Source organism: Monodelphis domestica, chromosome 6 (genome assembly GCF_027887165.1).
Source record: "Monodelphis domestica isolate mMonDom1 chromosome 6, mMonDom1.pri, whole genome shotgun sequence".
Classification (NCBI taxonomy): domain Eukaryota; kingdom Metazoa; phylum Chordata; class Mammalia; order Didelphimorphia; family Didelphidae; genus Monodelphis; species Monodelphis domestica.
The window spans coordinates 8,886,183-8,913,943 of record NC_077232.1 but is presented as its reverse complement, the minus strand read 5'-3'; the positions used below and the strand labels follow the sequence as shown (position 1 = coordinate 8,913,943).

The 27,761-nt window shown below is 51.1% G+C and overlaps 1 protein-coding gene across 32 annotated transcripts in view; it reads right to left on the bottom strand.

Moving 5' to 3' along the window:
- The window catches only part of NRXN2 (neurexin 2), a 173,916-nt gene that overhangs the window by 69,596 nt on the left and 76,559 nt on the right, over positions 1-27,761 (bottom strand). For 14 of the 32 annotated variants that reach the window (XM_056801462.1, XM_056801450.1, XM_056801466.1 and 11 more), the window contains 6 exons: positions 19,840-20,226; positions 19,184-19,387; positions 12,425-12,451; positions 11,075-11,194; positions 9,966-10,347; positions 7,378-7,568 (listed from right to left, as the gene is read on the bottom strand). In XM_056801462.1, coding sequence (XP_056657440.1) covers positions 7,378-7,568; positions 9,966-10,347; positions 11,075-11,194; positions 12,425-12,451; positions 19,184-19,387; positions 19,840-20,226 — 1,311 coding nt within the window. Of the gene's footprint in view, positions 1-7,377; positions 7,569-9,965; positions 10,348-11,074; positions 11,204-12,424; positions 12,452-19,183; positions 19,388-19,839; positions 20,227-27,761 lie in introns of all 32 variants that reach the window. The other 18 variants (XM_056801461.1, XM_056801448.1, XM_056801464.1 and 15 more) reach the window with 2 other exon arrangements.

The window sequence follows — 27,761 nt, the reverse complement described above, 5'->3', positions numbered from 1 at the left end:
GGGGCACTGGGCAGCGTTCATGGGGCCCAGAAACTTCCCAGAGTCTGCATTGGCCAAAGGTTCTCCTCTGAGATCCCAGATCATCTCCAGGACCCTCAGCCCTTCCAGCCCGCTGAGCCAGTGACTGAAGGAAACTGGGGCCTGGCACAGCCGGGCCAGAACCTCCAATCCAGTCTCCGATGCCCTGAGATAGCTCCATAGCTCGGTGGGGAGAGGCTCAGCAGCCTCCGAGCCCTGCTCCTTCTTGCTATCCCTTCAGGACCACAGACATCTCCTTGAGGAGCCAGAAGGAAAATCTGCGAGGCCACCCAGCCCAGTGCCTACATTTTACAGGTAAGGAAACTGAGGCTCGAGAGCTTAGACAGAAAAAGGAAGCCTTTGAGAAGGGCTTCCTGTGTTCCACTTGCCCAATGTCACCCGCAAAGGAAGACTCAGAGACAGGATCCGAAAGCATGCCCGACTCTTCTCCGGGTAGCACCGTCTCCTGATGTCTCTAGAGGGTGATGAGGTGTGAGGAGCAGAGAAATGGCCTCCCGAGAGCAGAGAGGGTGACGGCAACCCAAAGGAAGGAAGCCATTTGCCTTCCTCAGAGCTATTCTTTTACCGTAGGCGCAAAGTCGTTTTGCTGTTGGGAAACAATAGCGACAGAATTCTGGAAGCTCCTCCCAGGCTGGCAGCCGGGCGATGCCGAGTCATGCGGGAAGGAGAGCTGGCAGCGGGCAGAGCTGGTAATCTGAGTCCAGAGAGGCCGACCACCTCCGTCCGGGGAAGCATCCGTGGAGCAGAGGGTGGAAAGGGCCATGCCAGAGCCAGTCCAGCAGGGGGGGCTGGCCCCAAGCAGGAACTGCCGGAGATGGCCAGTAGCTAGGGAAGGGGACAGGGCAGAGAAGATGGCGCCCTCCATCAAGGCCACAAGGCTGCTAATGGAACTAGACAAAGATGTGAGCTTGGAGCGCTGGGCAGAGGAGCTGATGTTTTTCCCTTGGCCCCCCTTCTTCCAGCTGGACATCCCACCTCCTGCTTTAGCAAGAAAATCCAAGGCACTGAGCATGAGCTAGGTGACCTCCTCTTCTCCACACCTCCGAGCCATCCCCACTCCCATGGCTATGTGACCTCTCCTCTGTTCTGGGCCCATTGTTGTTATTGTTGTTTTTTAAGCCCTCACCTTTCGCCCTGAATCAATACCAGGTATTGGCTCCAAGGCCGAAGAGTGGTAAGGGTCCAGCAATGGGGATGAAGTGACTTGTCCAGGGTCACCCTGCTAAGAAGTGTCTGAGGCCAGATTTGAACCCAGGACCTCCCATCTCTAAGCCTGGCTCTCCATCCACTGAGCTACCCAGCTGCCCCCTTGGGCCCTTTGAAAGAGAGAATTGTTCTACTTGTGCCACTCTTGGGCTAGCATGTGCAAGGAGGCAAATAAGGCTTAGATTCATAACAACATAATGGTGGAAGAGATCTTTGAGGTCTCCTCCTGCAGCCTCCTTCATTTACAGGTGAAGAAACTGAAGCCCAGGGCAAGCAAGATACTTTCCCGAGGTCACATCAGTAGTCCGTGTCAGTGCTGAGATTTGAATTCAAGCCCTTAGATTCCAAATTCACTCTGTGAGCATCACAGGCTCAGAGCTGGAGCTGGAAGGACCTTTGGAGGCCGTCCAATCCAATATCCTCATTTTACGTTTATGGAAACTGAGGCCCAGAGAGAAGAGACTTGCTCAAGGTCATATAGGCAGGGAGCATCTATAGCACTTCTTCATAAGGGAAAACTCCAGAGTGGAATGGCTGACTCCTGCTTTCTAACGGTCTTCAATAAGAGACTGAAGGGTCTCTCGTTTGATCGGTTGAAGAGGGCAGTCTGGGTCAGTTCTCTTCTAGCTATGAGATTCTGGGCGTCACCTGATCCCATTCCTTCATGGCTCTAACAGGCCCTCGTCATATGGGTCATTTTCTCTCCCTCTGAGTCTCCTTCTTTCTCCTGGTTCTTTACGTGACACCCACAAATCTGAGCAGCTCTCTCCCACACTTAAAACAAAAAACCCTTCGATCGCCTCTCCCGGCCCCTTGAGCCGTGCTCCTACCCCTTCCTCCCCTTCACTGCCAAATTCCTTGAAATAAATATCTAGACTTCCTGTCCCCGCTCCGGCTGCAGAGAGTCAAAACCCCCAACTCCCAGCAAAGCACTTTCTGGTCCCTGCTCTGGCCGGAGAGCAATTCTTGAACAGTCCTCGTCCTCCTGGATCTCTCTACAACTTTCTTCTACTTGAACATCCTTTCTTTTTAAAAGATAGTTTGTAGTTTTCCAAAAATTAAAAAAATAAAAAACCCAAAAGTCCCTTCCTCAAAAACTAACAGATTTCGCTTTCCTGGTTCCACGCAATAATAGTTGTCCACAGACGTCCTCTGAAGCTCTGAGTCCAGCCGCCTGCCTCTCTCCCTTCCCTCCCTGCTCCTAGGACGGTGCCACTTTAACGCAGTCAGCCCCCAATTCTTCTGGAGCCTTTGGCCTTCCTTGGATTTCCTGAAACTTCTTTCCTGGTTCTCCCCTCCCTCTCTGATCACTCAAGTTTCCCTGCGTCTCCTGGAGCCCCCAGAGCACAAATGCCCCATAAGGTTCAGTACTGAACCCTCGTCTACACCCATATTTTGGTCTTTCCATCAGCCCACATGCGTATAGACTTCCCAGTCTTGAACAGCCATCCTAAATCACCAACTGATAGGTGTCTCCACCCAGACCTCCCTCCCATCGGCATTGGGAATTCGCCACGTCCAAACTCTCCCCTTCCCAGGACAAACTCTCCGGTGTCTGCCGAGGAGGGCCCCGCCATCTCTCCATCCCCTTGGCATCATTCTGCCCCTTTTAACTCGTCCTCAGCCTCCCAGATCCAGGCAGCTGCGAGTGCTGGTCAGGTCTACCTCCTTCCCACCCCTTACGCCCATGTCTCCCTTCACCCCAAAGCGCACTATCAGAGCCAGACAACACCAGGGTCTAGTCCAGCCCTTTGCTGAATAAGGATCCACAGAGTCGATTCAACAAGTGGATGTCCAGCCTTGGCCTGAAGACTTCCGATGGAGAGGTCAGCCATTCAGCTTCAGGACGGCACTCACTGCTAGGAGGATGAAGCCCAAGCCAGCCTCCCTGCAGCTTCCCCCAACGATGAATCCCAGCTTTGTCTCAGAAGCCACGCCGAGCAAGGCCAATCCCCTCCCCATGGGGCAGTCCCCCAAATACTTGAAGATCTCCCGTATTCCCCTGAGCCTTCCCTTCTCTAAGGGAAATGTCCCAAGTGCCTTCAATTATTCTTTGGACGCATGGCTCTCAAGGCCTCTTGGGGTCCTGCTTGCCCTCCTGGGGACCTTATCCAGCATAGCAATGCCTTTCCTAGGATGGGGCTCTAAAATTGAATGCAGAATCTGAGATGTTGGTCTGACCGGTGCAGGGAATGGGAAGACCGTCCCCACTGGAGTCACAAGCCTTGTTATGGTTCAGGTGTTTCAGTCATGTCCAACTCTTTGTGACCCCATTGGAGTTTTCTTGGCAGAGATACTGGAGTGGTTTGCCATTTCCTTCTCCAGCTCATTTTACAGAGGAGGAAACAGAGGCAGACAAGGTAAAGTGACTTGCCCAGGGTCCCACAGCTAAGATACTGGAGTGGCTTGCCACTTCCTTCTCCAGCTCATTTTACAGAGGAGGAAATGGAGGCAGATAGCATTAAGTGACTTGCCCAGGGTCCCACAGCTAAGATACTGCAGTGGCTTGCCATTTCCTTCTCCAGCTCATTTTACAGAGGAGGAAACAGAGGCAGACAAGGTAAAGTGACTTGTCCAGGGTCCCACAGCTAAGATACTGGAGTGGCTTGCCACTTCCTTCTCCAGCTCATTTTACAGAGGAGGAAATGGAGGCAGATAGCATTAAGTGACTTGCCCAGGGTCCCACAGCTAAGATACTGCAGTGGTTTGCCACTTCCTTCTCCAGCTCATTTTACAGAGGAGGAAACGGAGGCAGACAGCATTAAGTGACTTTACTTGCCCAGGGTCACACAGCTAGTCAGTGCTCAGGCCAGATTTGAACTCGGGGAGAGGAGTCTCCCTGATTCCAGACCTAGCTGCACACTGTGAACACTGGGCCTCTCTTAACCTAAGACCCAACTGACTGCCATGTCACTTTGCTGAAGGCTCCCATCGAGCTCGCCATCCAAGAAAGCTCCCGGAGCTTCTTCAGAGAAACAGCCTCCCTTGGCTTGTACTTGTGAGGCTGGCTGACAAAGTCTGAACTTAGTCTTCCCATTTATCGCTGTTGCATCTCACTGGAAGGCCCAGGACCAGGCTGGAGACCTCCGTTCCCTGTCCTGGCCCCCATCTCTCCATCGAGGCCCCGCCAAAAGCTCCGTCTTCATCGGGGTGAGCCACACCTCCAGCATTACCCAATCTGCTTGGCCAGAGATGCCTTCCTGGGAGGAAACGGCTTGTGTGCTAAGCCCCGTCCGCGATGGAGCCCCGCCGCCTTTTGGGGATCATCTGGCTCATGGCTGCTTGGCTGAGAACTCACCGACTGCGATTTTAACCATTTATTCGGGGCTGAGGAGCGGCTGGTTTTGCCTCCCCCCCCCTTCATTCTCAGCACTTAGTGCAGTGCCTGGCACACAGTAGATGTTTCATAAAGGTTTGTTAACTGGACTCAACTTGTGATTTTCATTCCTTTCCATTCCCAGAGAGGAAACACTCTCTAACCATGCAATTTTGTCGTTCAGCTGTTTTCCAGTCACGTCTGACCATTAGGGTTTTCTTCTCAGAGACAGCTGAATGGTTGGCCATTTCCTTCTCCAGCTCATTTTACAGAGGAGGAAACTGAGGTGAATAGAGTGAAGTGACTTGCCCAAGGTCACACAGCTAGTACGTGTCGGAGGTCAGATTTGAATTTGGGTCATCTTGCCTCCAGGCCAGTGCTCTATCCACTGCATCACCTAGCTGCTCTCTACCAATGCAAACTGTTCTGCAACATAAAATCCTACAGAGTTACCTGGGACCCTGAGAGGTCAAGAACTGACCCAAGGCCCCACAGGAGGCTCAAAGGCACCGTTCTCCACCAACATGATACCTTAATAACCTAGTCTGGAATCTGGCCAGAACGGGACCTAAAGCTCACTGGCCTCCACTCCACAGACTCCGTCCACTTCCCCTCTTCTCCTTGCCAGTCCCACAGACCCTCTCCTGTTCTGTATCCTAATACGAAAGTGGTGCCGAGCACCACCTCCCCCGAGTTCAAGTCTGGGCCTGGTGACTTATGTGCATCCAAGGCAGCCAGGTGCATCCTTGGGATCTTCCTATTTTTCCTAGGAATTCCCTCCTTGGCAGCCATTTTAGTTCTGTCCTTTACATTCCAAAGAGTATTCTTTTGGCAGAGAAAACTGAAACAAATAAAGGTTGGGTGGCTTTGCTTTTCCTCTGCCCTCTCTTATCCCCATCCTATCCACCTGGAATAACACTCCTCACCCTCTGCGATCTTTCTCTTTTCCTCAATAAAATTAGGGTCCAAAGGAAGCTAAGCAAACCCTTTCTGGGGGCCTCAGTTTCCCTAGCCAGCCTTGGCTCATTCAGAGGCGTAGCGCCTCCTACTATTCCCTCTGCTAGCTATTCTTCTGGGTTTTTTCAATTCCAAGTTGGATAATGAGCTCACTATGCAGCCACATCGGTTTCTTTAGACCACTGCCTCTTTTCCTCCTTTTTCGAAGTGGTTTCCCTTTGTGTTTTTTATCGGAATTCCTCCTTGGGAGCTTCCCATTCACCCCAAATTTACTTCTCTGGTGACATTCTAACTCCGGGGATTGTACCTGTCCTTCCTCTGGACCCTCGGAGACATGCTCTCCCCAAATCTTAGGGTCTGTGTACAAATTCCTCCTCTATCGCAGGTTTTAAGGTGGAGAGTTCACCTCTACCCAAAGTCCCTATCATTCAGCCACAAAAGAAGGATCATGGGAGAAATCTTGGGGAGTGGTGGGGAGACTTGGGAGAGGGAATAAGAAGAAGCTATGGGAAGGACAGCAGAGGGTGCTATAGGGAGAGATGGAGGAAATCCCAAGGAGGGACAATAATGGCATCCTAGGAGAAATGAATGATAGAGGACACAGAAATAAATGACATGGGTAGGATTGGGGTCAGAAGGAGAAAACGATGGAAATCCCAAGGATGGCGTGAAGATTGAATGACCTCTCCCTGCCTGTGAAGATTAAGTGACCTCTCCTCTGCCCATTTTTAGATTTAATCACCAAAACCATATACACCCCACTTATACTTCGAGTGGGGGAGGTCTGTGACCCACGTGAGCAATGGTGGGTGACAAATCAGAATCCACTGACTGCCCCCTGGGCAGTCCCAAGCAAAGCTATAGCTGTAATTGGTACACATAAAGTGGAGGAAAGTCACAGGAAGTGACGAAAAGGAACGATCTTTAAAAATGCCAAGAACTTCCTGTGAGGGGCTCTTCAGTCTTTATTCTTCGACTTGACTTTGGAGGAGCTCTGACTGAGGGTCTCAGATTGCTTCTACTTTCCTTAAACTACCACGTGGGGCGAGTGAAAAAGGCCGACTCCTTTCCTGGAGTTTCTGAAGGGACCGGCCTCAGGAGAGGTCTCCCCTCTTGAGAGAGGCTCCCTGCATCCCCAGGTCCTTGGCTCAAGGCTGAGGCCCCTCTAGTTAAGGACTATTTAGCCCTGCCTGGGTTGAGCTCGGGGCCAGAGTAAAATACTTAGTGCTCAGGCTAGATATCTTACCCTATTCTCTCTCTGATTTTTCTTACTTTCATTCTTTCTATATTTTACAAATAAATCATTAAAATAAATCTCTTTGGAATGAATTAAAATTCCTGGCGACCCTACTCTTGAATAATCCAGTCCAGCCTTGTATAAAAACCCCTCATATTTTCAACCCATTACAATGGCTAAAGGGGTTTTATGGGGTAGGGCGATGGGAGGCCAAAGGAAACATAATAGGGGGATTGAGAGAAAGGATGGGATCCCCACAAAAAGGGTGACAGAGGCATCCCAGAGAGGTATGGTGGGGAGCACTGGAAGGATGCTGGAAAGTCATGGGGGATGATGGTGAGTGACAGAGAAGGCAGTAGAGGATCAAAAGGGAGATGATAGGGCATTACAAGAAAGGAACAAAAGGGGGTCATGGGAAGGGATACTGGTGGGGGAGAGTCAAGGGAAAGCCACTAAGTATACCTAGAAGAGAATATGGGGGGTCACGAGGAGGGAGCTGTTTTTTATAAGAAGTATCAATGGAAGGTCACTGGGATGAAAAGATGAGGGGAGGAGGAGGACGGTGGGTCGAAGAGGGGAACACATAAGGGGAATGATGGATGATCAGGGATAAACCTCTTACCTTTGAGGTCCAGGTTCCGGGCACCATTGGAGTGCTGTGTGACTGTACGTGAGTCAATCTTGAGCGTATGCACATTGCCTGGGTCTCTTGATACCACCACATTATGCCACTGGTTGTCATTGACAGGCTTGTCTGAATTCCCCTTCATCAGAGATGGGCCATTCCCCAAATCAAACACATAATGGATGTACCTGACCATGGTGGGGAGAAAAGACAGGGGTTGATGTCAAGGAATGACATGAGAGGGAGAAGGAAGACAACTAAGTAGACACGGGGAACATGGGGCAGTGGCGGTCAGAGACCTGAGGAGGACGTGGAGAGGATGGTGGGGCAGGGCCAGCAGCAGAGCAAGCACAGAAGCTACAGGCACTCAAGAAGTACAAAAATGGACCTTCAGCTGGCAAGAATGAGGAGAGATAATAAAAGGATCTATCTCAGTGGAGTGTGATTGGTGGGAAGACTGAAAATAAGGAGGCACAGGATCAAGAATTGAGGGGACTAGGTCAGGTGAATTGTGGGAATTAAGTATACCACACTGACTCCATCTTGTGATTCAGTTCTGAAACTAGCTTAGGTTCTATTCAATCACAGATCTAGTCCAAATTCCATCTTGTGAGAAAAATGCATCAATTGTGGGAACTGGAAGAAAATCTTATTGCACCCTTCACGGCTGAGAGCATGGACCACTTCTACCTCTTCTTAGGGACCTCTAACCAAGGAACTAAGTTATGTGGATTGATGTACGGACTTTTCTTATAGTTGTGCATCTCAAACAACCCATAGGTCTTATCTGGCCCCAGTACTGAGCAGTTATTGTTTCTGTTCTGTTAGCTATATGCAGATATTTGGGAGGATCAAGATGTCTCTTTTCCAGAATTCAGAGAATTGCACCTGTTTACTCTCCTCCTCCCAACTTGGAAAGTCTACTCTCATTTGATTAAAAATCAGATTACCTAATGTTGCATTGTTTCCTTTTAATTAATTGGTTTTGTTTTATTGTTTTTTATGTGTAAAAGACTTATCTTCCCCTGTATTTGGGGTCCAACCCTAAACTGAGGAAGGGGCCTGGTCCCGATTTGTTGGGCAACTGGCATTCATTGCTCAATAAATTGATGTGCTCAGATCAAACCTTTGTTTCCTCGGTCATTTCATCTTTTGTTTATTACACAAGGATGCCAAACGATAAAGTCATTTGGTCCAGGAAACAAAGGAGCTGGAAAGGGATCTCCTATCCCAGGGCAAAAGGAACTTTCCTGGGGAAAAAGAACCCCAGAGGAATGGCTCCTAAACCTTAGCGGAGGAATCTGGAAGGGAAGGGGGCTGTGACTCAAGGAAGCTACAGGAGGTTACAGAGGAAGAGCGCTGCTGAAAGCCCTGGGAGGCTACAAATAAGGAGAAAACTGGAATATTCAGTAAAGCAGAGCCATTTGTGCTGGGGAGATGGAGCTAGCCACGGGATTCTAGGACTGGGACCCAGGATGCTGCAGCATCTGATCTCTCATCCTTCAGAAAAGAAATAGTAAGTGACAGTAGCCCAGGGGTAGGAGTGGGGCCAGGATGCTCCCTGGATTGAGAGCAAGGATGGAGCTTAAAGACATCAACCTGCCTGCCTTTTACAGAGGACAGAACTGAGGTCCAGACAGGGCAGTTCCCAAGATCACCCAAGGAACAGGCCAGGGGTCAAGGCAAGGTCTTCTAACACCAGACCCAGGACACATCCCCCCCCCCCTTCCTTTCATTCCCACTTCTGGAGACCAACCACTGGAATTGAGAGGTGAGTAACGGGGCAGGTGTGAAAGGAAGCCATGGGCAGGGACCCAGGGCACAGCCATGTTCAAGTATCTCTACCCCAGCCACCAGCACTTTTCAATGGATTAAACTGTGCCTAATGGGGGGAAAGCTCAGGGCCTGGCACACAGCAGGTGCCTAATAAATGTCCACTTGAAATGTGAGCTGAGGAGGGGAGGGGGTCTCCTTTGGGAGTTTGTGTCCCCGGGGTTTCTAGCAGGATACTGAACAGATCGCGGGCATTCAGCAAATGCGGAGTGAACAGAATTGAGCTGGAATGAATGGGGGTGCCCTCTCTGTGCCCACAGGCTGGCTTCAGGTCCTTTGGACCTTGTGAGTGTTTAGGAGATGAAAATAAAGGCTGTCCTGCCCACACGCACTGGAATCCGGAGTGCTGGGAGAGGAATGGGGGACCATTGCTCACGCTGGGGAAACCTGGACCTGAGTGGCTCGAGCTTGAGTTTGGAGATTGCCTCGGAATTCAGAGAGAGGGGGAGACTGGCATAGAGTCAAGGAAATGAGCCTTTGGGGCCCGTGCAAGCCTACACCTGGGGAGCAGGGGGACCCTGGGTGACATCTCCATAGAGATGCATCTCGAGTTCCCTGAAGGAAAAAAGGGGGCAGACCTACAAGCCATGGGAGCTGGGCCAGTGGGATCCAAACCTGGCATCAATGCCATGTCTCTGCCCGCAAAAGGCACCCTCACCAAGGCCATGGGGATCCGCCCATGGGGATGCGAGGCAAGAGGGCCGGGGCACCCAGAGGGAAACGGCCCAGGGTGGGGGAGCGGGTTGGCTCACCCCTTGACCAGCTCGATGACGATGAAGTCGTTGCCGTTGCCCGAGTTGAAGAGGAGGAGCCCGTCGGGGGCCGTGGTCTTGAACTGGAAGAAGAGATGCATGGAGGCGTAGGCCTGGAGCGTGGCCAGCGCCAGGTAGCTGGCCCGACTCTTGAAGGTGACGGGGTCGGCCACGATGGCGCGCAGGCCAAAGCGCGCATTGAGCTCACAGTAGGTGATGTCGCCGTCTTTGCACTGGTCCATGTAGGGCTGCCCGTTGAACAAGAGCCCACTCAGGTGCCCGATGAAGTTGGAGGGCACCACGGAGATGAAGCGCCGCTCGGTCATGATGCCCGTCTCAATGTTGTGGAACTCCAGCCTCGTGTGGGCACCGGCCATCTGCCCTGCTCCGGGAGCACAGAGAGGAGGAAGGGAGGGCCTGGTTAGGGAAGGTTCCAGGGAGGGGAAGGCTGCCATGGACCCTGCTCAGAGCCATGCTTGTGACAAAGGAAACCAGGCCACTGGCTGAAACACAGCTAGCTAAAGAGGAATCCCCGGGCTCCGGAGGGGTCCCTGCCTAACTCTTCTCATCTCATGGGGGCGCAAAGAAGGGGCTTCCCTGCTGACACCCGCCAAGGTTCTGAGCATCAGAGTCCAGATCGGAATCCAGGTTCCGTGCTTCCGAACCTCGTACTCCTTCAACGCGCCACACTTCTCGATGCCGGGAGCGGCGCCTCGACCCAGACAGGAAGAGGCAGGTCCTCGGGCAGAGGGGAAGATGAGCTGGCTCAGAGGAGCCAGAAGGAACCTCAGTTTACCCATGAGAACACTCAGGTACAAAGAGATCCAAGAACCCTGTCTCCAAGTCTCACACCCTGCCCACTGTGCCACACGGCCTTTCCCGAGGCCAGGGGACCAGTGGACATTGGGAATGGGCCTCGGGGTCTAGAGACCCCCAGACAAGGAAGTGTCCCCCGGACAAGGAAGCCAGTTGATGCCAAGCAAGAGTAAAAGTAGGGCGGGGGGGGGGGCGTTTGGAAAGGGGCCATTCGCACAGCTGCAGTATCAGCCCGACAAGGGGCACAGAGGCACTGAGACCGGCGGCCATCCCTCCACACCAGAGCCACCTACCCTCCACAGTGACGTTGTCCACGGACAGCTGCAGACTCTTGCCACGTCGGACCACACGGACCGTGTGCCACTCATTGTCATTGAGCTTGTGTCCAGCAAAGAGCGTCTCGGGGCCTTTACCTGCGGCACCGAGGGGGGGGTGAGCAGGGGCCCACACAGCCAGCGTGTGCGCCGCACCAACGTGCCCTACGACCCGGCGGCCCACACTCGCCTTCAACCTCGCCTGCGTCCCCAGCATGCCAGGCACACTCGCAGACCCAATCGCACCCAGTCAGCCCAGACACACAGTCTCAACACACAGCCAGCCCCAAGGCATGGAGCCTCCCCACACAGCCATGCCATGCATACACCTACATACTCGGTGTTATTGCACGCCTAACGCCCAGCTTCACCACACTCTCCCGCACACACTTCTAACTGGTCCCAAACGCCCCTGACAAGCCTCCCTTGTGACGCCCTCGCCTGGCAGACCCAGCACCCACGTTCTGATCATCCGGATATACCTGGCCTCGCCACGAGCAGCCTTCATCCCCAACCCACTTAGCCCTCCGCCCCACTGCACAAGCCCAGCACGCCTGACTGCAGCGGGGTGGGCCAGGGCCGCCATGTTGGCCAGACCCAGATGGCCAATTTTCCAAAGATTAAAAGACAATCCAATCCACTTAGCGGTTAAAGAGCCCTGAGCTTAATTGAATGACTCTTTGATGAGTCAGAGGGCACTTCCAGACCCGGCATGTCTCTGGCCAATACCGCGGCCCTCCGTCCTCGCTGGGGCCTGGGGGGAGGGGTTGCGGCCAGGGAAAGGGGGAGCCCCAGCCTCGTCCGAGTGTGTACCGGCACACAGTCACCCACACGCGCCAGTGAGGCTGGGCTGGGGGAAGCACCCGAGCACAGACACCCAGCCGGACGTCTTACTCCCCGGGGTCTGCCCCCAGCGGCAGCCGCGGGACCCGCTTCCCACCTCCGCCCCCAGTCTGGCGCTAGAGGTCACCCAGAGCAGATCCCCAAGCAGCCCCTCCCTGCTCAGACTCTCCCGGCTCTTTCCACGCATCGTGCCTTCCCCGCTGTGGTCGGCTCTGGAACTGCAGCCAGCTCCCTGCCTGCTCCCCACCGGGCGCCTCCGCCGAGGACGGGGACCCGGAGAGCGTGTCCTGCCCTCGGGCTGCCTCTTTCTTCCCTCTCTGCTCCCCCCTCTCTCCTGGATCCCCGCCCCCCACGCACACACGCGCCCCCCCATGTTCCCCTCCCCCACTCCCGCCATCTCCCCCCTCCAGAGCCCACTCGGAGGCTCTGCAACCCCAATATCTTGCTCCCCACCCTGGCTTTCAGTAGAAGAGGGAAACCACTTACTGGGTGCGCAGCCGTCGCGCAGGCAGTCTGGGGGGCCCATGGGGCGGGCAGAGGAGGGGGGGGGAGACAAAAAGGCAAAAGAAGTTTTTTTTTTTTTTTACATCCTTCACAGGGACCGGGAATCTGCGGGCGGGGGTCCCCCCGGGGCCACTTTCCGGGGACCATGCGTGCCCAGGTGTCCTCTCCCCGTCCTGTCCCTCAGAGTTGGGGGCAGGGTTGCGGGGGTGACAGGGTGACCAGACTTCTGTAGAGGGAAGGCCCAGGCCCTCCCTTCTTCAGAGAAGTCCAGAGCCCTCACTTCTGGGGGAGAGGGGCACCTTGGGAATCCCAGTCATACAGTGGGGGCACTAGGAGGTGGGGGGCCTGGCACCCCCTGCAGTCTCCCCAACGTCAGTGGGAGGAAAGGCAGGAGGGGGCCAGGGCCCCAGGGCCTCCAGCCATGGGCGATGCCCACTTAGAAGCCTGGGGGGCGGCTTTTCCTTGTCCCCACCCCCAGGCTCTAAGCCAAGTCTGGGGCTCCGTCCCAGGCGCCCACCCCGTGGCCACGGCTTCCCAGAGTCCCAGGGGTCGGTCCCTCACCCTCCTGAAACCTCCCACCCTAGGGAACACCAGGCTTTCTTTCCATGGGAATAGGGTGAGGTCTGCGCTCCAAAAGCCCCTCCCTTGGCGGGTGGGGGGAGGCGGCAAGAGGAACTAAACGGGCGTCCTCCATGGCCCAAACCCGGCGCGCAGGGCGACCGGACCTCGCCAGGTAGGTCCAGCCTGGCCGGAACTCATTTCTCAGACACCCAGGCCGAGCTGGCGGCTCCTTCCGGCCCGGTCGCTGCCCGAGTCTAAACTGTGCGTGTCGGTGCGGGGCGCTCTGGTGTTCCCCAGGCCCCAGAAGGTTCCCAGGGTTGCGGGTTCCCATCATGCCCCTGGGGCTCTGGGGGGCCGACAGCCCCTCGGGCCATATAGCTGAGCTCCACACGACTCGGTCAACCGCAGCAGAAGAGTGGGGGGAGCAGCCGGGACCCCAGCCTACAAGCCGGCACGGAAGGGCGCGGGTGGGAGGGAGAGGAAGGACGAGCAAAGGGGGGACACCAAGATCTGCCGGGGGCAGGCGGAAGAGGGAGGGCAGGAAGGTTGGGAAGATCAGGTGGGACCAAGAAAGGAACTGGGGGAGGGGAGGGGAGCTCGGAGGAGCTTTAAGGACAAGAGGCAAGGGGAGGCCAGCACAGACCCGAAGGGAAGACACAAGAGGGCGGGAGAAGGTGCCGGCTCTGGGATGGGGTCGCCGGGGGCTCTCTCGGGGCCAGCAGAGTCTTCACCAATGAAGGGTCCAAAAAAGAAAAAGGGGGTGAGGGCAGCCCCCCCATCAGGGAGGGGGATTGACCCCTTCCTCTCCCACTCGGGAAACAGGGGCGGGAGGGGGGAGGGGGGAGGAAGCCCCTTCTTCTGGAGAAGCAAGCCCCAACAGATTCCCTGGGCAGGGCCAGGGAGAGCGCCCAGCAGAGGGGGCATCGGAAGAGACGCCAGCCCTGGAGCTGTGCAGTGTAGAAGGCCCACAGAAGCACACAGCAGCCCCTGGGCAGGCCTGGGAGCCCAAGAGGCAGCCAGTGTTCCCCAGGAAGGACACAAAGCCCCTCCCCCTCAGGGACCCAAGGCCAGGCCACCAGGGAGTCAGCTGGGGCCCATGTGAATATATGACAGGAACCAAAGGGGGGCAGCAGCAGGGGGCAGTGCACGTGTTCCGGGCCACAGCCTGGCCCCTCTCCTGGTGGAAGAGTCTGGCTCCAGTCTGCAGCCCAAGGCAGAGACCCCTCAATGGCAAACCAGCTGGGGCTGGGCTGAGGTCTCACCAAGGCATGTTTCCCACCGTGCAATGAAGAACCAGGGAGCCAGGGCCCCTGTGCCAAAACTCATCTGTTCTCCAAAGCGGAGGTCAAAACCCCTCTCCTCCATGAAGCCCTCCCAGACTGCAGTAGCCCATGATGACCTTCACTCCTGGCAAAACCGTAACAGCATGAGCAGGGCATCTGCGACTTCCTCTGTGTCCTTCAAGGGTGCCTAGCACAGTGCTAGGTGCCCAGTGAGTGGATGAGTTGAGAGGCCTTCTGGTCCCATTCTCTTCTTTTTCAGAGGGGGAAACTGAGACCCAGAGAGGTTAAAAGATGTTCCCAAGACTCTACAAGGAGTGAGCTGTAGAGATCATATCTGAGTGTGTCCCAAGAGCCCCGAGAATCCCCTAGACCAGCCCTTGAGATCCAGAGAGGAAGGGCTGAAGGGACTTGCCCCAGGAAGTGGAACCAGGTCGTCAGACTTCAAGTCCATGACTTCATGGGGTGCCCTGAGGTTCCCTGGGTGGGCTCCATGGAAGAAGTGGTTCCCGGTCCAACCCTCTGTTTGCCCACATGTGCCAGGCTGGGGCCGGGATGGGGTTGTTCCTTGGCTGTGTGCCCAGGCCAACCATGTTCCATCTCTGGGGCTAGAGCTGGAAGGGGAAGCATCTAGTCCTCCCTCCCACCATTTTGCACAGGAGAAAACTTAGGGTCCGAGAGGAAAAGACTTACCCAAGGTCATTCAAGGAATAAGGAACAAATGTTGGGCCCAGGTCACAGGATTACATATTTGGAGCCAGAAGGACCCTGTAGGTCACCACCCACTCATTTTACAGATGAGGAAACTGAGGTCCAGAGAGGAAGGTATGACCCGAGGCCAAGCTGGTAAAATCTAGAGGGAGATGGGATCCTAGCCCAGGGCCCTGACTCACGCCAGCTGGCACTGGTTCTGCTGACTCTGGCCCTCCCCCAGCCCTACAATATGTCCTGCATGGTCTAAGGATGTACCAAGAATGGACTCTCTGAAGCAGGAGCCTCCCTCCTCATCCTCTCCCTGGCCTGAATGTTTCCTTACTAAATCTTCTCTGAGAGCTTCCCTCTGTGGCGTGTGCATAGGGAGAGGGGTGCACACGGGGTGCATCTCCTCATCTGCTTTTCAGATCTTCTGGGGCGCAGGATCTCAGGGCCAGGGGAAGGACAAGCTGCCCATTTTCACAGCCCAGGTGTTGGGGTGGAGCCTCGGAAGCCGTGTGGCCCAACAGCCTCAGGACTTCTAGTCCTGCCACCCAGGGCAGATCTGTGCCCCAGCAGCAGCATCCGTAGAATGGAAACAGTCAATGATGCCAAAGCATGATAGAAATGTGAACTGATGCTATTATGACTGTTTTATACCGGTGGAAACTGAGGCACAGAGATGGGGAGCCATTTACTCAAGGCCACATGGTCCTCCCAACTTGAGGGAAGGAAAGGCCTGGAAGGCCCCTGTCTGAGGGTCAGTGCTGTGGGGCCACTGAAGACCTCATGTCTGAGCAACACTCTGAATGGGTGGGACTCTTAGAGGAACATCTCAGAGGGTAGGGGGTCCCCAAAGAATGGGAGCTCCTTGAGGACAAGCACCCAGTACCTTGGCACAGCACCTGCCACATAGTAGGGCCATTACAATCATTTGTTATGGTCCATGGATTGATAAGTGCTTTCTGAGGGTTTGATCTGTTAAAATGAGGTTAAGATAAGGAGGAAGCTGGGTGGCTTAGTGGATAGAGTCAGACATAGAGATGGGAGGTCCTGGGTTCAAATTTGGCCCCAGACACTTCCCAGCTGGGTGACCCTGGGCAAGTCACTTAACCCCCATTGTCTAGTCCTTACCACTCTCCTGCCTTGGATTGATATACAGTATTGATTCTAAGATGGAAGGAAAGGGTTTGAATTTTTTTTAAATGAGGTTAAGCTGGGGACCTTGAAGGTTCTTTTGAGCTCTAAATCCCCAGAGTTTAGCAAAATGCCTGTCATCTGACAGGTGATTAATAAATGCTGATTGATTCATTGGTTGGTGGTTGATTGAGGACCCACTTCTTGAGTAGCCTCAAAACAGTCTTTTCTGTTGATTTCTCTCTCTGTCTCTGTCTCTCCCTCCCTCTCTCTGTCTCTCTCCCCTTCTCTCTCCCTCTCCCTCATCCTTTCTTCTTTCTCTCTCCTCTCTCTCTGTCTTTCTGTCTCTCCTTCCTTCTCTCTTTCTCTCTCCTTTCTATGTCTGTCTCTCCTTCCCTCTCTTTCTGTCTCTCTCATCTGTCTGTCTGTCTCTATCTCTCTCTGTCTCTATCTGTCTCTCTCATCCCTATATCTGTCTCTCTCTCTGTCTCTCTCTCTGCCTGTCTCTCTTTCTGTCTCTATCTCTCCTTCCTTCTCTCTTTCTGTCTCTCTCATCTCTATGTCTGTCTGTTTCTCTCCTCTCTGTCTCTCTTCTTTCTCTGTGTCTCTGCCTCTGCCTCCGTCTCTCTCTCTGTCTCTCTCTGTCCTTGTCTGTCTCTCTGTCTCTCCTTCCCCCTCTTTCTGTCTCTCTCATCTGTCTGTCTGTCTCTATCTCTCTCTGTCTCTCTATCTCTCTCTGTCTCTATCATCCCTATGTCTGTCTCTCTCTCTGTCTCTCTCTCCTTCCTTCTCTCTCTTTCTGTCTCTCTCATCTCTGTCTGTTTCTCTCCTCTCTCTGTCTCTCTCCTTTCTCTGTCTCTCTGTCTCTCTCTCTGCCTGTCTCTCTTTCTGTCTCTGTCTCTCCTTCCTTCTCTCTTTCTGTCTCTCTCATCTCTATGTCTGTCTGTTTCTCTCCTCTCTCTGTCTCTCTCCTCTCTCTGTCTCTCTCCTTTCTCTGTGTCTCTGTCTCTGTCTCTCTGTCTCTCTCTCCTTCCTTCTCTCTCTTTCTGCCTCTCTCATCTCTATGTCTGTCTGTTTCTCTCCTCTCTCTGTCTCTCTCCTTTCTCTGTGTCTCTGTCTCTGTCTCTGCCTCTGTCTCTCTCTCTCCCCCTCTGTCTCTTTCCTCTCTCCTTCACCTTGTATAAGCCCAGGTTCCCTCCGATGGGCACAGAGCCCTCCACCCCACCTCTAGCCACCCCCATCCTCCTTCCACCAGGGTTTATGTTCCTCCTGCCCCCGGGGACCCCCACAGTGGCTCTGTGCTTTACCATCTGCCTCCACCAATGTGTGCATCCAGAGCCTTGGCTGATGCCTGTTGACACCCCCCAGCTAAGCTGCCTCAAAGTCCTTGGCTCACATCTGTCCAGGAAGCGTCCCATTAGGGAGTGACCAGTGACCCTGTCTCAGTTTCCTGTCTGCTCTCTTGGCCCATATGAGCCAAAGGAAAGGGGGGGGGGGAGTAGGAAGCAGAAGAGTTCCTCATCTAGCTAAATGGAAGATTCTAGGAGGGACCTTAGCTATCAGCCACTCGAACCCCCTCATTTTATGGAAGAGTAAATGGAAACCCAGAGAAGGGAATTCATTTGCTGGAGCTCACCGAGGAAGTGGAGGCAGAGCCAGAATTCAAACCCAGGCCCTTTGATTCCAAAGGAAGATCTCTTCTCCCATTCTAGTGGCTCCCTCTATTGATCACTCCCAAAGGATGTCATCTGTCTGTCCCTGGCTCTTAGCCCATTGCTCCTCTCCCATTAGCCTGGGAGCTCCCCCAGAGCAGGGACTGTTTATCCGGACCCTGTTTGGGGCTGGCCTGTGCTTGGCACCATGTTTGGCACACAGTAGGTGTCTAATACGTGCTTGTTGACCTCCAGACTGCCCAAAGCAGCCTGTATCACATGCAGACCTTTATTCCATCAACACCTCAGTTAAGTACTTCCTGCTCCACAGACTCCACAGACAAAATGGGGCCCAGTGACTGACCCTGGCACCGAGGGGGCTCTTGGACCCAGGCAAGGCTTAAGATCACCGACTGAGAGTCAGAAGGGGTCTTAGTGATCACGGAGTCCAACCCCAGCCTTTTTACAGCTGGGGAAACTGAGGCACAGAGGTAAATGGGGCTGTAAGCAGCCAGGCTGTATGACCCCAAACTCTGCTCTTTTTGTTTAACCCCTGACCTTCCATCTTAGAAGCAATACTGTGTGTGGTTCTAAGGCAGAAGAACGGTAAGGGCTAAGCCATGAGGGTGAAGCGACTTGCCCAGGGTCACCCAGCTAGGAAGTAACTGAGGCCAGATTCAAACCCAAGACCTCTGGTCTCTAGGCCTGGCTTTCAATCCTTTGAGTCACCCAGCTGTCCCAACAATACAGCTCTTTGATGCCTCTCCATAATGATAAGGAGGGCCTTTGTGTTGTTATTTTTAATCATCATCTCCATCTCTCTCTGGCATCCAGTCTAGGCTATGGTGGAGTCTTATTAAGACATTTGGCCTTGAATTCAGCAAAGACCTGGATTCGAATCCCACCTCTGGCCCCCATTAGCTGTGTGACCTTGGACCACTTTTCTGAGACTTCATTGGCACATCTGTAAAATGGGATGAATGGATTGCGAGCTGCCAGTTGAGGCAGCCAAGGCTGCGGGGGTGGACGGGCTCCTGTCATCCCTGCTTTGCCATTTGACCCCGGCAGCCATGGGGGCAATCCACCCCAGTGCTGCCCCCGCCTCATCCCTTTGTTGCCTGTCATGTATGCGCAGGGGCCCAAGGGTGGGGGCTGGTGCCCGGGAGCGTGCTATGAGTCAGGGACTAGCCTGACCGGGACTCTTTGTGTACACGGCGCCCCAGACGCACACAGGCAGATGGTGTTATCCACGCTGTATGTCACAGCTCCAAGGGTGCCAGCGCAGGTGGCGGCGTCTCCCCGCGTTCTGCCTCTCTCTGGCTGTGTCCCCACAGCCCCCCGCCCTCCCTGCTTCTCCAGAGGAAGGGGAGGGGGCCGGGGCAAGGTCGGGGTCACCACTGGAGGGGGAGGGGGGTTACCAAGGTTGACGGTGAGCTTCATCCTCCCCCCATCCAGCTCCAGGCGCAGGGTGTCCGCTGACTCCTTGGAGGTGGTGGCCATCATGAGGCCGTAGGCACGCTGGGACATGAACCTCAGGGACACGTCCTCCGCCTCAGTGTGCATGGCTGTGGGCAGCATGATCTTCATATACATGGAGCCATCATAGCTCAGAACCGTGGCCTCTGCCCCAGGAAAGAGGGAGAGAGCAGTTATGGGGGGTTGGGGGGGCATGGGGCGGAGAGGGGACAGGAGAGAGAAGGGTGCCGGAGAAGTGTCAAGGGGCCGATGGGCAAGCCCAAAGGGGGAGAGAGAAGAGGGACGAAGGGGGGGCCGAGGGCATGTGGAGATGAGTGAGGGACCCTGTGGGGGACAGAAAGAACAAGACAATGGCATGGGAGGGCATCTAGAACAGAGCTGGGCTGGGGGGACCCGAATGGGGAGGAAGAGTAGGGATAGGAATCAGAAGATGCCAAGGAGGACAAGGGCAAGGTGTTATGGGTTCTGGGCGGGGGAGAGGTATGGGGGATAATGCTGGCTAGGGATGAGGTGGGGGAGAAGAGGGACCCTGAAGGGCAGAGAGCACCGGGATGAGGGGCAGGGACCAGCGGGGCGCCCCAAGGCAAACCAGACTTACCTCTCTCACAAACCCGGCCCAAGAAGCCTGTCCCAACACAGTCACAGACAAAGCGGTTCCAGCCTTCTCGACAGACGCCCCCATTTCGGCAGGGAGCTGTTCCACACTGCTTCAGGGTCTCTCGGGAACAGAAAGGGGCAACCCCCACAGCGCCCTGGGCTTCGGCCAAGCTCCGAAGGTCCCGGCTGCGCCCGTCGATGAAGAGGTCTCGAACGCAGCCCACGTATCCAGCCCGGAGTGCCGCCGTCCACACTTCGGGGGGCAGCGGCAGGTCTGGCCGCCCCCCTTCGGGGAGGCCCCCCAAATACAGCTCACTCTCCAAGTCCAGAATCTCACTCTCCCCACTAGCCAAAAAGGGGGTGCTTCTGCTGTTCACCGAGATGGAGCCTGAAGGACCAAGGGAGAGAGAGAAGGAAGAGGGCATCAGTGGGTGTTTGAGGAGGTGTTGAGGGCTGGGGGGGGGGTATGGAAGGAGGCAAGGGACAGCAAGCTAGATGGAGGATGGGGGCAAGAAAGGGATGAAGGAGGGGTGGAGCAGGGAAGGAACAGGGGCATGGAGGGGAGCTGGGAAAAGACTGGTGAAATGAGGACACAATAGGGGGGAGTGTGTCCCTCTGCCAGCCCTCGAGAGATAGGATTTGATAACTGGAAAGAGCCTCAGGGATTATCCAGTCCAAACCCATTCTGCAGATGAGGAGACAGAGGCCACAGTCAACCCTGGACTTTGTACTTTGTACCTTCCCTTGCTACAGTTCTGAGGACTTGGACCTCAGAGGTCATCTAGTCCAGTCTTGTTATCTTCTAGATGAGGAAACAGGCCTAGAGGTTGAGTCTAGTACAACACAGTTAGGGGGAGCCACAACTGTCAGGAAGACATGAGTTCAAATCCAGCCTGAGACACTTACTGACTGTGTGACCCTAGGCAAGTCACTTCACCTCTGACTCAGTTTCTTCCATTGTAAAATGGGGATCATAATATTAAGGACCTCCTTCCCAGAGTGGTTGTGAGGCTCAGATGAGAATATAAAAAGTGTTTGGCCAATGATAAAGTGCCATATAAATGCTAAATATTAAGTGACAAAACCAGAATGCAGGTCTTGTGATTCAGAGGTGTGCCTGAGATCACAAAGGGATCAGGATTTGAACCCATGTCCTTTGATTCCAAATCTTGGGTTCTTTCCACTGCTTCCTAGCTGCCTCCACCTCACTTTAATTTTTGTCCTGCTGTTCAGTGTCTGTTAAACAACTACGGCTTAACTTTCAAAGGTCAAGGACTAGGGGGGCAGCTGGGTGAGTCAAGCCTCGAGATGGGAGGTCCTGGGTTCATATCAGCCACTGCTGAGTGGGATGACCTTGGGCAAGTCACTTAACCCTTACTGCTCTTCTGCTTTGTAAACATTCGGCAGTATTGGATTGTAAGCCAGAATGTCTCCTGAGTCTCTGGGGATGCCTCCCAGAACTGTCCAGAAAGGAAGAAGGACTCTGGGTCTCCAGGGGAGTCCAGACCTCCTAAAAGAGGTAGAGAACATTAGGGCAGAAGGAAGCTTGGACAGCCAGAGGGGCTCCAGGGACAGCTCAACCTGAACCAGCAGAAGCGGGGACATCTGCCACTTGCTCAGACACCAGGAGAAGGACAGGCTGGGCAGCCTGGACTAGGGGCAGAAAACCACCCCAGTGAGGAAAAGAAGCTACTCAAGGAAGAAAGCGGCGGGAATGGGCTGGGCTCAGGTCCCAGCCTTTCCAAGCCCAGGGAAGCTCAGGGGGCATTCCGTCCACATTATACTGGGAACTACAGAAATCAGCCAGAAAGCGATTCCTGCCTGGGATTACCCAGCCTTAGCTTGAATGTGTAGGGAGCAGCCCACTGCTTTCCAAGGCAGCCCGGCCATACCCAACTCACACGGACAGGGGTGTCCTCTTCCATTACCTTCCACCAGGCCTCTCTGGCCAGCCCAGTTCATCAGGGCCCCCCCTTGTATTCCCCCATTTTATAGAAACTGATAAAAATATATATAATCTGGATGGGGGAAGGAAAGTAATACAGAGGGGAAAACATGTAAATATTGAATTAATTTAACATAGAAGGGACAAAGGAAAGGGAAATGGGAAAGGGTGAAATCCAAATTCTTTTACCCACTAAATAAACAATATCTGACTTACACTAGACTAAAACCTAAGTTATCTAAAGGCAAGTCCAAGAGGGGATCAGTATCTCACAGAGTCCTTGGTGAGCCAGTATTGATCCAAGCTGGTCCACTGGATTATTCTCTCCAGAATTTCAAACCAGGAGATATGGTATATGTTAAACATTTTGCTAAAACATCAGCAACACAAGAGAGTTGGGTGGGTCCTTACACCATTATGTTAGTCACTCCATCTTCGGTAAAAGTTTTGGATCGAGACTCATGGTATCATTGTTCACATATATAATTAGCACATGGTATAAATAATGAAAATGTACAAATTTTTGGACAAGAAGAACTTGAAGAATAAATAGTAGAAAGTGAGAATCATCAGTCAAATTGAGTCTGCAGTCAGAAAGATCAGTAAAGAGAGGATCATTCCAGTGGAAGAGGACATCTGGATGGAAGAGGACAATGCAGATGAAGAAGAGAATACAGGAAATTAATGGACATTGTTAAAAGACTGAAAACTTGTTTAAAGACGTTGAGAAATTTGCAATGAAAAGGATCACAGGATTAATGAACTAATGAATTAAATTTTGGAGTAATGTATTATAACACAAAACAACAACACATATTTACAAACATTCATAAATATATTTGCTACCATGGAGTTGGAGAAGAAAAACTCTTCAAGTAAAATGAAATGAGAAAAGAAGGAAAATCACAAGGAGTGGTAAGTATATTACATGCAACAGTAACATAACATTAACATAACAGTAACACTAACATAACACTAGCAAAACAACGTAACATAGTAAAAATAACAACATAAAATGTAAACACAAATACATAAACATGGTTAGGTTACATTGATTCACTATGTGAATGAGTGAAACAATGTATAGTTAGGGTACTAACAATGTTATAAGTAGTTACAAATTAGTTAGTTACTAATAAAAATTAGGTAGATACTTAGTTTAGTATAGAAATATAAGTAGACAGGAGAATTTTGTTAAGATAGGGCTTTAGATAGATAAAGATTAAAATTTAAGATAAATAAGATAAGGTACTGACTTACATTACAACATACATAACGTACTTAACACAAATAACATATAACATCACATATCACACAAAATTGTAAATACATATGTAAATATATGTAAATAGTGTGTATAATAGTTAGAACTGTAAAATTGTATTAGTGTGTATATATATGTAAAATATATGTATCATAGGTGTAAATATGAAGTGTATATGAGTATAGCGTGCATGTATATATTGTGTGTAGTATATGCATATATGTAAAACTTATGTAAATAGATAACTTATGTATAATTTAATCTATTGTTACATGTAATTTGCATAAATGAGTTTAGTGTTTTGATTTAATTTCTGTGTAAAATTTATACAATGTTGTGTTTATTGTAATTTTTTAAAAATGTCTAAGTTTGCTGTTATGCATTACAATAGTAGTAGTATATTTCGTATTAGTAGATAAGAGAGGTATTTATGAGTTTAATGTTTGCATAGAAGTTGTGTTTCTCTTTTGTTTTTGATGTTATTTGCTTGTTGTGCTTTTGCATATGTTTGAAATTTGTACTTGTTCATTATTTAATCCCTTTTTTCCTTTCCTTGATGAAATCCCTAGAATAGGATAGTTATTAGATAAGTTAAGATAGTTGAGTGTAGGTGGTTTGTTAATTAGGGTAGATATTTTAGTTTAGGTAAACTGTAAGTAAGTTAGTTTGTGCACAGATGCCAAAATAGTGTTTTCAACACAATTTAGGCTTTGTGCAAAGGGGGGACTGTAGCAATGGAAAATAAAGGGTGCAAGGAATGATGGATAGGAGTATGAGACACAGAATTTTTCTGAGCCTGGTTGGGTCAGAATTCCTAGGGACAGTTGATTAACTGACACTCTGGACTTGAAAGAGGAAAGAGACAGGTGTATGTGTGTATCAGCTTGAAAACAAATCCATCAAGATACTGGGTTTTTTAATATCTACTGGCTGTTGTGTGGAGTCATTCTTCAGTCTTCTGCTGGACAGTGATTGAAGAGTGGAATATCTACTTGGAAGAGACCATCTGTGGACATTACACCTGGGATTCCTGTTTCTGGCTCACCAAGGACTCTTTGTGAGATACTGATCCCCTCTTGGACTTGCCTTTAGATAACTTAGGTTTTAGTCTTGTGTAAGTCAGATAATGTTTATTTAGTGGGTAAAAGAGTTCAGATTTCACCCTTTCCCATTTCCCTTTCCTTCATCCCTTCTATGTTAAATTAATTCAATATTTATGTTTTTCCCTCTGTATTACTTTCCTTCCCCCTATCCAAATTATATATACTTTTAAGAAAAATGGGCTGAGAAAGATGAATATACATTTGTCCACAGATTGGGTTTGGATCAACATCTCACACTCTACACCAAGATAAATTCAGAATAGGTGAATGAATTGAATATAAAGAAGGAAACTATAAGTAAATTAAGTGAACACAGAATAATATACTTGTCATATCTTTGGGAAAGGAAAGATTTTAGGACCAAGAAAGAGTTAGAAAAATTACAAAATGTAAAATAAAGAATTTTGATTACATTAAATTAAAAAAAGTTTTGTACAAACAAAACCAATGCAACCAAAATTAGAAGGGAAGCAACAAATTGGGAAAAAATCTTCATAACAAAAACCTCTGACAAAGATCCAATTACTCAAATTTATAAAGAGCTAAATCAATTGTACAAAAATCAAGTCATTCCCCAATTGATAAATGGGCAAGGAACATGAATAAATAGACAATTTTTAGATAAAGAAATAGAAACTATTAATAAATGCATGAAAAAGTGTTCTGAATTAGAGAAATGCAAATCAAAACAATGCTGAGGTATCACCTCACACCTAGCAGATTGGCTAACCTGACAGCAAAGGAAAGTAATGAATGTTGGAGGGGATGTGGCAAAGTTGGGACATTAATGCATTGCTGGTGGAGTTGTGAATTGATCCAACCATTCTGGAGGGCAATTTGGAACTATGCCCAAAGGGTGCTAAAAGACTATCTGCCCTTTGATCCAGCCATAGCACTGCTGGGTTTGTATCCCAAAGAGATAATAAGGAAAAAGACTTGTACAAGAATATTCATAGCTGCACTCTTTGTGGTGGCCAAAAATTGGAAAATGATGGGATGCCCATCAATTGGGGAATGGCTGAACAAATTGTGGTATATGTTGGTGATGGAATACTATTATGCTCAAAGGAATAATGAATTGGAGGGATTTCATGTGAACTTGAATGACCTCCAGGAAGTGATGCAGAGTGAAAGGAGCAGAACCAGGAGAACATTGTACACAGAGACGGTTACACTGTGGTACAATCAAATGTAACTGATTTTGATACTCGTAACAATGCAATGATCCAGGACAATTCTGAGGGACTCATGAGAAAGAACACTCTCCACATCCAGAGAAAGAACTGTGGGAGTAGAGATGCAGAAGAAAAACAACTGCTTGATCACATGTGTCAGTGGGAATATGATTGGGGATGTAGACTCTAAGCAATCACCCTGGTGCAAATATCAATAATATGGAAATAGGTCTTGATCAATGACAGATGTAAAACCCAGTGGAGTTGTGCACTGGTTACAAGGGGGAGGGGAGGGAAAGAACATGATTCTTGTAACCAAGGAAAAATATTCTAAATTGACTAATTAAGTAAAAAATTAAATTAAAATATATCTAGATATATACATATATCTATATATATTCTTTTGTCCAGGATCACAGAGCAGTAAGCGGCAGAAGCAAGATTTTAACTCAAGTCTTTCTGACTCCAAGTCCATTTTATTGATGAGGAAATAGGATTTAAAACAAACCAAATCTCTCTTCTAAATGACAGCTCTACTTGAATCCAATCCAGACCCTTTACTATGGCACCCAGAACCAAACACAAGCATGATCTAACCAGGACAGAACATGGCGGTGATGGTGGGAACCACTATGACCTCTCTCATTTTCCAAGCTTGTTTCATTTTTTTAAACCCTTACTTTCTGTCTTCATAACAACACTAAGACAGAAGGGCAAGAGCTAGACAGATGGGCTTAAGTGACTCACCCAGGGACACTCAGCTAGGAAGTATCTGAGGCAAGATTTGAATCCAGAACTTCCTGTCTCCAGACCTGGTGCTTTATCCACTGAGCCACATAGCTGCCCCTGTTGTGCTATTCCATTTTTTTTTAACCCTTACCTTCCATATTAGAATCAATACTGTGTAGTGGTTCCAAGGAAGAAGAATGGTAAAAGCTAGACAATGAATGTGAAGTGACTGGCCCAGGGTCACCCAGCTAGGAAGTGTCTGAGGCTAGATTGGAACCTAGGACCTCCTATCACTAAGCCTGGCTCTCCATCCATTGAGCTGCCCAGCTACCCCCTTGTTCCAGTCTTATATCACCCCATCCAGCATCCAGGGGACTGCCATCTGTCCTCCTCCAGACCCCTCTCCCATCTTCCTCAGAGTCCAACATCTGGGGCCAAGGTTTCCTGTCTACTCCAACTCCTGGCCTCAGCTTTAATAACTTGTATGCACGCTAAGGATCTTTCCAAATGCAGACCCCAAGTTCTTCAACATCATCTATTTCTATGACCGTTAGCCTCATTCGGACAATAAGCCAATAATCTCAGGCACCCATGAGGTGGCCACCTGTAGGGCCTTGCCATTCCCCATGCTTTGCTCCCCCCTAGCCCCATCTCTGACCAGTCCCCGGCTCTGCCACCCCGCCCAGAGCCTCACTCTTCCTAAACCTGTTCTTCCTTCCAGGCCTTGGATCCACGGTGATGTTCCAGCCCATCAGCCCTACTCTTATCTTGCTTTCCTTCCTCCAACCTCCCCCCACCTACCCAGTTCCAACAAGGAGGAAACAGTGTCCTGTGGAACCCCCTCCTGCCTCCTCCTTCTGGTTTAATCCCTGCTGGGGTCACCTCCTCTCCTGCTACTGATCGCTGCTAAAGGAGTCACCGAAGAGTGTGCCGAGTCCACGGAAATTCATAGGGTCGGTGGGAACCTCCCCCATTGTGGGATCCTTTCGTTCTTCCACACGGACCCCACCAGCTGTCCCAAGCTCTCCTCTGCCCTCAGGCCCCCACTGAACCCAGACCCTTTCTCTCAGCACATGCCTTCCCACCTGAGATGCCCTCGCAAGAAACAGGCTGTTTTGTTGTTTTTACTCTCAGCACCCAGGACAGCGTCTGGCACCTCAGAGGCACTTAATAATTAACAAAATAAACCCTTACCTTCTGCCTTAGCCTGGATACTTGATATTGGTTCCAAGGCAGAAGAGTGGTAAGAGCTAGACCATCGGGGTTAAGGGACTTGCCCAGGGTCACACAGCTAGAGAGTATCTGAGTCCACATTTGAACCCAGGACCTTCCAACTCCAAGTCTGGCTCTTTAATCACTGAGTCACCCAGCTGCCCCATGACACTTGATTGCTAATCAAAATGAATTGAATTAATCTTGAGCACCCTACCACATATCAATGGCATTCTATATCCATTATCTCTTCTATATTCCAGTACCAGGGAAAGAGGTACTTCTTCTTACAGTCCAAATTAATCTCATTGCTTCTTCCTTGATCCCATCCCTCTCCCATCTCCTTCAGGACCTTGTTCCAGTGATCACTACTCTTTTCTCTGGCTCTGTCTGGCTCTGGCTCTTCAGTCACCCTCTACTCCCTCCTTCTGCACCACCCCCACTCCCCTCAGCTCCTTCAGAGTCTAACTTCTGACCCCCCACTTTCCTGCAAGA